General features: G+C 42.3%; 1 protein-coding gene across 4 annotated transcripts in view; it reads left to right on the plus strand.

Moving 5' to 3' along the window:
- The window catches only part of UCHL5 (ubiquitin C-terminal hydrolase L5), a 40,004-nt gene extending 29,222 nt beyond the window's left edge, over positions 1–10,782 (plus strand). For all 4 annotated transcript variants that reach the window (XM_075936732.2, XM_075936735.2, XM_075936734.2 and 1 more), the window contains 3 exons: positions 1,932–2,045; positions 6,265–6,363; positions 10,130–10,782. In XM_075936732.2, the coding sequence (XP_075792847.1) occupies positions 1,932–2,045; positions 6,265–6,363; positions 10,130–10,174 (258 nt within the window). In that variant the 3' untranslated portion in view covers positions 10,175–10,782. The remainder of the gene's footprint in view (positions 1–1,931; positions 2,046–6,264; positions 6,364–10,129) is intronic.
- The last annotated feature ends 2,453 nt before the right edge of the window (positions 10,783–13,235 follow it).

The following is a 13,235-nucleotide window of genomic DNA, read 5'->3' on the forward strand; positions in this document are numbered from 1 at the left end:
TTATACAAGAGAGATCGACGATGAAATCTGCCACCAAATCTCCAGTATGGCTTATGGACGTTTACGGAGGCGAGTCTTCAATGACTGTGACATCAAGAGGCAGACCAAGATCAATGTCTACCATGCCGTATTCATCCTAACATTGCTATATGGAGCTGAAGCCTGAACTCCCTACAGACATCATATTAAAGATCTGGAGAAATTCCATCACAGGTACCTGAGGAGAATACTGGGCATCATGTGGCAGAGCAGACCAACATGAGTGTCCTTGTAGAGGCTGATTCTTGCAGCATTGAGGTAGTAATTGCCCACAGGCAGGTCCCATGGTCAGGATGCCTAACATACGTTTGCCCAAACAGATTTTCTGGCTCAGCTGATGAGCAGTTGAGGTCTCGTGGTGGGCAGAGGAACCAGAGATGTCCTTAAGAACACGTTAGTAAAATGCGACATTGATTTTCCTATGGAAGGTACTGACACCTGGGAGAGATTGGTGGAGGAATGGGTAACCTGGAAGACCACCATCAAGAACAGTACCTGATGCTTTGAGATCAAGTGTTGGTTCCATGAAGATCAGAGTCGCCAGTGTAAGGCCCCACTGGGATCGGTGCTGATGGAGATAGAGACCTCATGTGCAGCCACTGCCAGAAAGTATTCCTTCCCAGAATTGGCCTAATGTCTCATCTTTGCACTCATCAGTTATAGGTGTCCAGGGGGAAATATTACTCAATTTGAAGGATTGCAGAGAGAGATATTTTGCAACTAATCATTCTATTCATGCCCCATGAAGAGGGGAGGAGGTAGAAAAACAACACTCTGCCCTGGCAGTGATTTTACTCCACAAAGTAATAAGTTACAGTTCAGAGGCTATGAAGTCTGGAGGATAGGGACATAATTCAAAATGACCTTAGCAAGTTAGAGAAATGGTCAGAGGTAAACAGGATGAGGTTTAATAAAGAGAAATGCAAAGTGCTCCACTTAGGAAGGAACAATCAGTTCCATACATACAAGATGGGAAGCGACTGTCTAGGAAGGAGCATGGCGGAAAGGGATCTATGGGTCATAGTGGACCACAAGTTGAATATGAGTCAACAGTGTGATGCTGTTGCAAAAAAAGCAAATATGATGCTAGGTTATATCAACAGGTGTGTTGTAAGCAAAACTCGTGAAGTCATTCTGCCACTCTACTCTGCACTAGTTAGGCCTCAGCTGGAGTACTGTGTCCAGTTCTGGGCGCCACATTTCAAGAAAGATGTGGAGAAATTGGAAAGGGTACAGAGATGAGCGACAAGAATGATTAAAGGTTTAGAGAACATGACCTATGAAGCCAGGCTTCATGAACTAGGCTTGTTTAGTTTGGAAAAAAGAAGATTAAGGGGGGACATGATAGCGGTTTTCAAATATCTAAAAGGGTGTCACAAGGAGGAAGGAGAAAATTTGTTCCTCTTGGTTTCTGAGGACAGGACAAGGAGTAATGGGCTTAAAGTGCAGCAGGGGAGGTTTAGATTGGACATTAGGAAAAAATTCCTAACTGTCAGGGTGGTCAAATATTGGAATAAATTGCCAAGGGAGGTGGTGGAATCTCCCTCTCTGGAGATATTTAAGAACAGGTTAGATAGACATCTGTCAGGGATGGTGTAGACGGAGCTTGGTCCTGCCTTGAGGGCGGGGGGCTGGACTCGATGACCTCTTGAGGTACCTTCCAGTCCTATTATTCTGTGATTCTAAGTCTGCTGTGAACTTCATGTTGCTATTGATTTTTCTATGGAAGGTACTCAGATATTTTGTTTATAGCAATGTTATACCTATATGTTTAATTCTACTGCGGTTCATGAGAGAACCGAAAATCTTAATTTAGGAAATACCGGTATAAACATTGTATAGATAAGACTTCTCATAAAATTCTAACTTTGCTATTCATTTTACTCTTTAAGGAAGAGCCCATGGATACAGACCAGAGTAGTAATATGTTAAGTTCTATTCAGTCAGAAGTTGCAAAATATCAGATGTTAATTGAAGAAGAGAACCAAAAACTAAAAAGATACAAGGTATGTTTAGGGCTTTTTGTTTGCTTTTTTTGTTTTTACAATAGAGCTCTCAAGACTCTAATGAAGAGCAAGTCCTGGAAATAACGCCAATTTCATGCTTCTTCACATCAGGGCTGGAGGAATTAAAATGGTATTAACAAGGCACTGCACTATATTCTTGAATTATTGGTTTGTTCACTTACCATCTTTCTTTCTAGATCCCCAGGATATTTTTTATCTACTCTCTCTTTATTTGGATCATAAAATGGTCACATTTTCTTATGTATATTTTCTCTGAATCATCCTCTATACTGGTTTCTCTTCCTAATTGAATGTATGTATGCATAAAATTAATCAGACAACTCCTGGGAAGAGACAGTTCCATGTGCTGCAAGATGTTCTAACTATAGTCTTCAATAATTCTGCCACCTTTTATTTCTCAGAGTTTTTATTCTTTTTGGTCTAGTGATTTTTAGGAGTATTGAGGGGAGTCATCTCTCTGAATTCCTTATAAGATTTATATTTCTAATGCCTTTCCCATCTTTCTTTGTTTTATTAGGGTATGTTTTATGTTTTTGAAAAACATTGTTACCCAGCTGATGAGAAGTGTATACTAGAGTGGCGATGAACTATAGAGCAATGAAAGTACTTAGCTGTTTATGTTCTACATTTGCTTCTCTATATCAGGATACATCTGTGATCTCTGAATATGACCTAAAAACCGCTTGCATTTTTTGGTCTTAAATTAGGTACAGATGTGAGATTTTTACACTGTTTACAAATGAGTAGAGCATATTTTTATTAGTCACTTTTTGAAGTCCCACTCCTAGCTTTTGATGAATAGAATGAAGTGCAGAAGAAGTGAGGTAGTAAAGTTTGCAGATGATACCAAACTGTTTAGGATAGTCAAGACAGAAGCAGACTGTGAGGGACTCCAAGAAGATCTCACCAAACTGAGTGATTGGGCAACAAAATGGCAAATGAAATTTAATGTGGATAAGTGTAAAGTAAAGCACATCGGGAAAAATAACCCCAACTATACGTACAGTATGATGGGGGCTAATTTGGCTACGACAAATCAGGAAAGAGATCTTGGAGTTATCGTGGACAGTTCTCCGAAAACTTCCACACAAGAGTGCAGCGGTGGTCAAAAAGGCAAATAGCATGCTAGGAATTATTAGGAAAGGGATAGAAAATAAGACCCAGAATATCTTACTGCCCCTGTATAAAACTATGGTACGCCCACATCTTGAATACTGTGTACAGATGTGGTCTCCTCACCTCAAAAAAGATATTTTGGCCTTGGAAAGGGTCCAGGAAAGGGCAATTAAAATGATTAGGGGTTTGGAACGGGTCCCATATGAAGAGAGGTTAAAGCGACTGGGACTTTTCAGTTTAGAAAAGAGGAGACTGAAGGGGGATATGATAGAGGTCTATAAAATCATGAGTGGTGTGGAGAGGGCTGATAAAGAAAAGTTATTTATTAGTTCCCATAATAGAAGAACTAGAGGACACCAAATTAAATTATTGGGTAGCAGGTTTAAAACTAATAAAAGAAAGTTCTTCTTCACACAGCGTGTAGTCACCCTGTGGAACTCCTTGCCAGAGGAGGCTGTGAAGGCTAGGACTATAATAGAGTTTAAAGAGAAGCTGGATAAATTCATGGAGGTTAGGTCCATAAAAGGCTATTAACCAGGGGATAAAATGGTGTCCTTGGCCTCTGTTTGTCAGAGGCTGGAGAGGGATGGCAGGAGACAAATCGCTTGATCGTTGTCTTTGGTCCACCCTTTCTGGGGCACCTGGTGCTGGCCACTGTCGGTAGATGGGATACTGGGCTAGATGGACCTTTGATCTGACCCAGTACGGCCGTTCTTATGTTCTTATGTAAGAAGTTGGCATGTTTAACAGAGATTCTGGCTGTTTAACTTCTTACTTTATGGTAATCTGAATGCATTCTGATTCATAGAAATGGGGAAAGATTTTTGGGGTATGTCTGTAGTTTAGTTAGATACTCATGGCAGGCTTGGGGCAGTTGTTGATGTAGACTTTCAGGGCTGCAGTCTGGCCTCTAGCACTCTGCGATGTGAGAGGGTACCAGAGCCTATGCCTAAGCCTGAACATCTGCATGAGCAATTAAAACAGCCCTGTGAACCTGAGTCAGCTAGTGCACACTGGACAGTTATATCTTTGTTGATCAACCTTTGGAGCCAGTCACCATTGATTTCTGGAGATATAAAAGACACAACAAACAGGCAACTAGCTTCGTTGTTTTTTAACCTACAGAATACCAACTGTAGCATGTTTAGAGAAATAAGAGAATGAGTGGGGTAACCTTGTAGGTTTGCCCTATCTTTAATCTCTATGCATCTCTCTTTGCTTCTTGCTGGATAGGATAGAACATTTATTTTAAATGTGTAAGATACTTCTAAAACTTTTTATTGAAGTGCATATCTGTACAGAATGAAATATTTTACCAGTTCTTTAAAGATGCAGGGTTTGTTAATTAAAACCTTTGCCACCTGTAAGAACATCAATTCTGTTTCTGTTCTGTATATACAGCCATTTGCCCAATTGCAGCATGCTATGATGTTTTAGGAGGATTTATCTCTGTAAATTACCTCTTGTATTGCATTTTGTCTAAAGCTTGAACGGGCAAATTATGGCCCATGGGCCAGATCCAACCCACCAAGCTGCCATATCCAGCCTGCAGGAGCCTCAGCCAGACTCCCTGTCTGCCCTGGCCCCTCCCCACGTGTTGCTTGGAGCAGCTCTCTGAATGTTGCAAACATGGGGGAGGGGCAGGAAGGCTTCATGCACGGTTCCCACCCACAGAACAATCTCCCAGCTCCCATTGGCCAGTTTCCAGCCAATGGGAGCTTCCTGTTTGCAGGACAGGCAGCGCACAATGTATCCCACCCCTCTCTAGGCTTCATAGCATACAGAGCAGTACATGGCCCCCAGCAGTCAGTGTAGATGCATGGAAGGCAGGGACCCTGCTTAGGAACCTGCCCCAGTTTACAACCCCTTGCACTCCCTTCTGCACCCCAATCTCATGTTGCAGGTCATAACTCCCTCCACTCAAACTCTCCCAAATCTCTCAATCCCCTCCTGCACCCCAGTCCCATACAACAAGCTCCTTTCTGTACTCAACCTGTGTGGCTCTTTACCATTTACCAAATTCTTGGAGTGGCCCCCCAATCAAAAATTAATGCCCACCCCTTGTCTAAAGGAGCTTCTCCTCCCAATCTCCCTTGTCCAGCCCTGCTTCCGGTGGCCGGTTCCACCCCACCCCCACCAGTCTCCCCCGGCCAGCCCCACTCCCTCCAACCCCCTCCCAGCTGGCCAGTTTTTCTCCCGCTTCTCCTTCCGATCTCCCCAGGCCAGTCCTACTGCCCCCATCCAGCCCTGCTTCCGGAGGCTGGTTCTCCCGTCGTCCTCCTCCCGATCTCCCCTGGCCAGCCCCGCTTCTGCCGGCTGCTCCCCGTCCCCCGCGATCTCCCCCGACCAGCCCCGCTCCTCCTGACCCTCTCCCAGCCAGCCAATTCTCCCCCACTTCTCCTCCCGATCTCCCCTGGACAGCCCCGTTGCCCCCATCCAGCCCTGCTTCCGGAGGCTGGTTCTCCCATCCTCCTCTTCCCAATCTCCGACCTGCTTCTGCCGCCTGACCGCCGCTCCACCCTTGCATCTCTGCTGGACAGTCCCACTGCCCCCAACCCTGCTTCCTGGCAGCCGTTCCCTCGCCTCCCCCACCCAGCTCCTGTCTCCTCCAGGCAGCCATGCTGAGGCCCGGTATTTTTTTCCTGCGGCCCAGTACCGGGCTGCGGCCCATAGTTTGGGAAACGCTGTGCTAGGGAATATACAATTATGTAACAAACAGTTTCTGCTTTAAAGAGTTTACAGTTAAAGTATAAAACAGGAGATGGTGACCACAATGAACTTGTATTTGTTAGTATGATAAGTAGGATCTGCAACATACTAGCTGTGTGACCACCATCAGGTTGGGTGTGTTTTTTGGAAGATGGCATGGCAGATAGGTCTTAAGGGCAGTTTATTTTTGTGCCTTACAAACTTAGTGTAATGCATTGATTTTTTCTTTTAAGTACTCTAAACTTCACCATCTGAACTTGGTAAGGGGCTCAAAAAGAGAATGTAACCTTAAGAGAACTACTATAATGAGAGGGGGGAAATCCTTACTGCCTGACACATAGCAGTTCCATTAATGCCTGCAATTAATTTTCAGATTGAAAATATTAGAAGAAAACATAACTACCTGCCTTTCATCATGGAATTGTTAAAAACTTTAGCAGAACACCAACAGTTAATACCACTGGTAGAAAAGGTGAGCATCTCTTGAATTACTTTTAAAGAAGCAAGATAATTAATTATGTATTGTACATGTTTTCTGAGTGAACAGAAATGTAGCTGTGCTTCTAAAACTGGAACTGTAAATGGAAAGGGTGTATTTGGTTAAACTTGCTATGTGAGGTTAAATGGCAAGCATATATGGGGATTCCCCTTTCTCCCCTCCCCCTTGTCCCCGTATTTTGAAGATACAGTTGCTCACCAAGATGGGGGGAGACATACTCTGTTCGGCAAGAGCCCCAAGGAGTGTCTTTCCGATAGCCCAAAGTCCTCTAATGCTGGAAAAGCAAAGAGCATTTCAATAAAAACTGTTAGTGACATGGAAGACAAAAGGAATCACAGAGACTGCTGGCTGACGTTGCATGAGGAAGCCTTACTAAAGGGCTAATCTACACTAGAAAGGAGTGCAGCAGTGTCATTGTAGCATGTCTGGGGAAGACACTGTACATAAAGGAGAGAGATCTCCCATCACATCTGGTGAGGATGCTCTCTCCCATTGGCATAATAAAATTATCTCCCCAAGGGCAGTAATTGTCAGCAGGAGAAGCTCTGCGGCTAACTTAGTGCTGTCCAAACTCAGGCGTAGGTCTGTGTAACTTGTGTCGTTCTGAGGGTAGCTTACACACACCCCAGAGCAACATAGGATATGTTATCTCCAAGGGGAACAGAGAAAGCTAAAACTTAGTCACACACAAGGCTATATAGCTGTTGTCTTATTATTACAGACTAGGTCCTGAAGTCTATGTAAAACTGATTTATATATCTGTGAACACTAGATGGCAACCCATGTGTGCCTATATTGGTACATAGGGGGGAATCATGTTCTACATTTGCTTTGATCTTTCTTGAATGTATTGATTTGTCAACTTTTTGCTTTTTCCTTTCTATGCTGCTTCCAGTTATAGCCATGATTTACTGTTAAACATGCCTTGAAATAAGCTTTAAATCAAGGCTGTAATGTTTCAGTATTCTCTCTGGTAAGATCATTAAACTGTAAAGTTATTCAGACAGATGACTTAATTGGGATTTTTATCATGTTATTGGCTTGCACATGTGACTTGTACTGAATATAATCTGTATCCCCTATGTTGGACTCTTAAGATAAATAGCTATTTGTTCAGCTTGACAAGCTTTTCCATTTAGTTGAACATTTGGGTTTGGGTGAGGAAAATTTATGAGCCCACGTCTGCGTGGGCAGATCATTGCTTTACCAATTGTCATTAGGACAGCTATTTTGAGGTGATGGTATGTTTATCTTTGCCACTTCCTAGTGTTTTGTTTAATATTTTTACCTTAGATATAGACAGAGAAACTCTGAATTAAGTAGTTAGGCCTCACTTCTGTTTACATATGCAAACATGAAGGAACTTTCTTACAGTTAGTTTAAATTTGACCCAGAGAAATTAAGCCAACTTTGATATTTCTTGTTTTGAATTAAACTATATATTTAGTGGTCTTGTGTTAGCAACTGTAGTGCATGGTTTTTGTATGAAGTTACATATCATTGGTTGAATCTCTGTGGTCCAGGACTCTCTGGTCAAGCAACAATGATGGTCTGGTAGCCAGAAGCCTGCAGGGCAGCAGAGACCACGGGGCACCAAAACCCACAGCTGGCAAGGCAGGGAAGCGAGCGGGGCTTCCTGGGGCCCACAGCAGGCAGTAGTGCCAAGTGTCTGGGAAGAGGAGCTCAATAGAGAGGCTGGTGCTCCCTCTCCCAGACCTTCTCTGGTCTGGCAAACTCCCTTGTCCAGGGCCGGTCAGGTACCCAGGATGCCAAACCAGGGATGTCTATCCTGTATGAGTTTCTCTTATTACTGAGCCTCAGGTGAGACATAGTGGCTTAGAGGATTCATAACAGAACACTCACAATGTTACTTCAGGATCCTTTAGTTCAAGCCAAATCAATTCAATTGCAAGCAACAGTCAGAACTAGGTACGTGCACACTTTTATGCAAAAAACCATAGTTACTATAGGGTAAATCTTTCTCAATATCATTTTAGTCTTTAAAATTTGTAGTGAAGAGGTCAAGTACAGGTTGAACCTCATTAGTCTGCCCCCTTGGGACCTGACCAATGCTGAACCAGAGAATTTGCTGAACCACAGGAGATCAATATTGTCTAGCAGCATTACCTAGACTTCCACTTGCGCTCTTAGAAGACATTTAGGGGTACATTAGAGCAAAAAAAACAGCACAGAACACTGAGAGCCAGCACTGCTGTCTGTACACAAACTTTAGGGAATGCAGGAAATTTGGCTTCATCAACAGTAAGGGGACAACTGGCTAATTAAAAGAATGCTGGACCATGGATGTTGCTGGACCAGAGAGTGCCAGATTAGAGAGGTTCAACTTGTAGTGTGACAGCAAGTTAAATGCTACCTAGTGCTTGTAAGATTTAATGGGGAAAACTGCTTCAAATTTGAATAAGTGAAATTTCTTGATAGTTTCTCTGTGGCGTATTAGCATTATGTGTGTGTAAAGAAACTTAGTTTGATTTGGATGTTCATTTATACAAATAGAATTCTCATGTTTATCTTAGTTCATTGTGCAGCAACCATAGCAAATGATGTGACATATGTAACAAGGGAAAATAGAAATCCCTATTCATTTTCTCTCAATAACAGGATTTGTTGTTTTGGGGGGTATTGGTAGTATTTTTTTGTATTCCAAGGGATTACTTTTCTGATCTCACATAACTATTGAACACAAATATTTCATAATTGAGTATTGCTAAAAACAAAATTAGCTTATTAGTGTTTTATTACATAGTGTTTTTAAAATGGACATTTGTACGGAACATAGACTTTTAACACCTTGTACAAAACTGAGCAAGAAATTCTATTTACAAATAACCTTGCTCTGAGTTTCTATATTTTTCATCCTCTGTTCTTCTTGATGAAGCAAAACATCAGTAGAAATATCTTTTTTTTTTAACTTTAGACCAGATCAGCTGACGATTCCTCACTTGAGCTCTGCGTGTGACTTATGATTCTTCCCACAGCACCAAAAGTGATATTCACAGAAATATGATTTGTCAGCTGGAGAATAAAGTACATGAGCAGATGATCACCGGAGCATTAATAATTTTATTGTTGGGTATCTCCTCCTTAGTTATGTGGAAAAAAAATAGATGCTTAAGACTAAACTGTCTTTAAGTAAAGTATTGTTTCTTCAGAATTTTCCACAAGAAGTCAAGAGCTCATTAACCTGCTTTGCGTTAATATAAGCTCATGCCCAGAGATGTTCTTAAGATATAGTAATTACATGTCCAGCAATCAACAAGCTTTCACATTGTTTAAATGGTTTTTGTTGGGACGTGTTATAGTAAATTCTCACCATTCATGATAGATGCATTCCTGACACCACTGAGAATAGTGAAATCTGCGAATTCCGAGGAAGGGGAAACAGATCAAGTGCTCCCTTTCGCCGTGGCTCCCAGCCACAATGGTTACTCCCTGTGGCTCCTGAGCTCACCATGGGGACCAGGAGCCGCGGGGAGCTTCCTGCAGGAGCTGGGAGCCATGGGGAGCTCACTACAGGGAGACCCTGACCCGCAGGCCAGAGATGGGGTACAATGGAGGGGAGAGAAGAGACCTGCAAATAGCAATTCCGCAAATTGTGAAGGTCTCCTGCATTTTATTATATGTTCCAGGAGATAACAGACACTCATATATTTTCAGCTGCAACAAAAGTAGGCAGTATTCTTATCATAGTCTAATATGCTCTCTATTTTTTACCTTCTAGGCAAAAGAGAAACAGAATGCCAAGAAAGCTCAGGAGGCGAAGTGAAGATAATTTTGGAAGAAAAATACATACAATAATGTGCTTCTGACCTTGTTTTCATGAAACAACCCTACAAGACTTTAATGAATTTAAATTTGTCCAGTGCACATTTGACAATTGTAACAAAATATGTCTGGTATCATATGTACGGGTCTATAAATCTCCTCCCCTTGCATCATGTGCATGTAGTAACTACTAAGCAACGTTTAGAGTCTCTTGATCAAATTCTGTTATTTAACTGTTGTTTCAGATCAGTTCCTCATACCTTATTGGAAAGTAGAACTGCCATTGTTAGAGATCTAAAAATGTGCAAATATGAAATTATATTGTATCCCGTAGTAAGGAACTTGGATTTCTAATGATGCAGAGAGTGCTAGAATTTTAAAATAATAATTTGGCTTTCTCTATTCACCACCATTAAGAGTTATTATAGTCTCTGACTCTTCATCAGCTTCCTCATGTCTTTGTTTTTATGAACGTTGACTAATTTTTTTACAGAGTGAAAAGTCTGAATTTAGCTGTAAACCATTTGCAAAGACCAATGTGTAATCTCAAAAGACCTGCATTGCTTTAGTAGAAAAAATAATAAATATTCCCATTTTTATTTTGGCAAATTTTCTTCGGGTCATATTTTGTAACCCAATGTTAGTATTTTGGATAGGATAGTACTTGTATATGGTCAGGAAGCCAAGATTTCATTGAACTTGCAACACGCAAGTTCACAATTTTGGTTTTAGGAGGTAATATTTCTGGAGTTTTAGTTTTAAATCTTGAAAACCTACACTTTGGTAGGTTTGTGGGATTTTCTTGACCAATGAGGGAGATATATTGTTCAGTCACTCCCTTTCCCCAAAATCTAAGAGAATTAAATGTATGGAAAACTTAAAATGCCGACGTTTCAGTGATGACCTCAGTCCACACCATATGAAAACTAGCATTGGAATTACTGATATGATGATTGTGCTTTAAATCTCAGAGTGAGAGTGGAAAGTGTTTTCTGTGATAACATATGTGATGCCATGGTTAAAGTGTTTTGGAATTGTGGAACAGATTTACATGTCTTCTCTTCTATTTGCCTACCTATACGGTATTAATCTGAACTGATTTGCTCAGCCTAATTTTGAATAATTCAATGATTCTGCCACTAATTTAGGAAGAATCCCATACCTTCTTTCTCTTCCCTCAGTCTAACATATATGTGTGTGTGTGTATGTGTGTTTCATGCTTTGTCCTTATTATGATTATTATTATTGTTGTTGGTTTTTATCAGGGCTCGCCAAACCTTGCTCGCCAGCTGCGCTGTCCGGCGATCTGCGCATGTGCAGATCGTTCTGCACATGCGCAGATCACCCGAACCCGGCTCTTCTGGGTTGCAGTCTACTCGCCACGGGCAGGTAGATTGCATTATTTGTCAAGCCCTGATTATTATTATTATTATTATTTATTATTAATTATGCTTATTCTGAAACTTTCCTTGTTCTTTTTTTAAGAAAGCTGTGTGGTCAAAACACACTGATTACAATGATGAATATTTTGTACTGTCTTTTAAAAAGGCAGTATATAATGAAAGAATTAAATACCTTTTGAAGGGATATCAGAGGCTAATGTTTATGTTTTGGTCCCCACTTAGATGTCTTAATTAAGAAATACGGTAAAATCAATGTAAGAAAAGACACACATGCCTTAGAAAAGGAAGGCAACATATTTAAAACAAGTAGAAGAAAATAGTTTTACATAACCTGCTTCAGGTGTATCTCCTTCGGCTGTAATTTCCTTTGATATCATGTGTGTTGCAGAGCAGGTTTGCTCTTTCTTTGGGGAGATATTTAAGGAAATACAGAAAAACCTGACTAAACTGCTAATGCAGTGCTACTGTCTCGGTGTCTCTCAACTCCCTGTGCACATAATTTGAACAATGCACGCTAACCCATAGATTTTTTTTTTCATGTTGTTTGTCCCTTGTGTCCATCTTTTTCTTGGATCAAAGCATTCATATTAGCAGGGGCCAACATTAACATTGTATACACCCTGTAGATGATAATGTGGTATTTCTATTTCCTTAACTCATAAAGATGAGAGACGAGAAACCCATGGATGGATTTTATAATTGCTTTGCTCCATCAGAAGAAGGAAAGATTCTGCTGCCGCCTGCTTCCCTCCTCCCTAATGCTGAAGGTTTATGCCATTCCATTGCACTTAAAAGTGAATGCTCTATTGAAGTATAATATCTTTGTTCTCCTGATAGGAAATGAGGGTATGTCTACACTACAAAGTTAATTCGAACCAACGGACGTTAGTTCGAATTAACTTTGATAGGCGCTACACTAGCGCTCCGCTAGTTTGAACTTAATTCGAACTAGCGGAGCGCTTAGTTCGAACTAGGTAAACCTCATTCCACGAGGACTAAGCCTAGTTCGAACTTACTAGTTCGAATTAAGGGATATGTAGCCCCTTAATTCGAACTAGTGGGAGGCTAGCCCTCCCCAGCTTTCCCTGGTGGCCACTCTGGGCACCATCAGGGAAACTCATATGCCCCCCTCCTGGCCCCGGAGCCCTTAAAGGGGCACGGGCTGGCTACGGTGCCTGTGCCAGGTGTAAGCCTGCCAGCACCCAGCCAGCAGACCCTGCACCTGGCACGGCTCGAGCCACCCACCCGATGCCCCCCAGCCCTCCGCCTCTTCCCGGGACCAGGCTGGCGGCTCTCGGGAGCCTGCCCAGGACCGCAAGAGGCGGGCACCCGCCTGGTCTAGTGCAGACATCGTGGACCTCGTCCACGACCTCCGCACTAGGCACAGGAAAGTGGCCGTCTAGGGCAGGAGAGCTGCCAGCCTGGCCACCCAGGAGCAGGTGTGCATGAAAATCAGGGTGGTCCAGTGAGACCCCCGACCCTGAGCCCTGAGCTTACAATGGCCGTACTGGGTCAGACCAAAGGTCCATCTACTCCAGTAGCCTGTCTGCCGACAGCGGCCAGCCCTAGGTACTCTGGAGGGGATGGACCAAAGACAGTGACCAAGCCATTTGTCTCCAGCCTTCCACAAACTTTGGGCAGGGACACCATTTCTATTCC

This window comes from Pelodiscus sinensis, chromosome 9, assembly GCF_052426305.1.
Source record: "Pelodiscus sinensis isolate ZL-2025 chromosome 9, ASM5242630v1, whole genome shotgun sequence".
Taxonomy (NCBI): Eukaryota; Metazoa; Chordata; order Testudines; family Trionychidae; genus Pelodiscus; species Pelodiscus sinensis.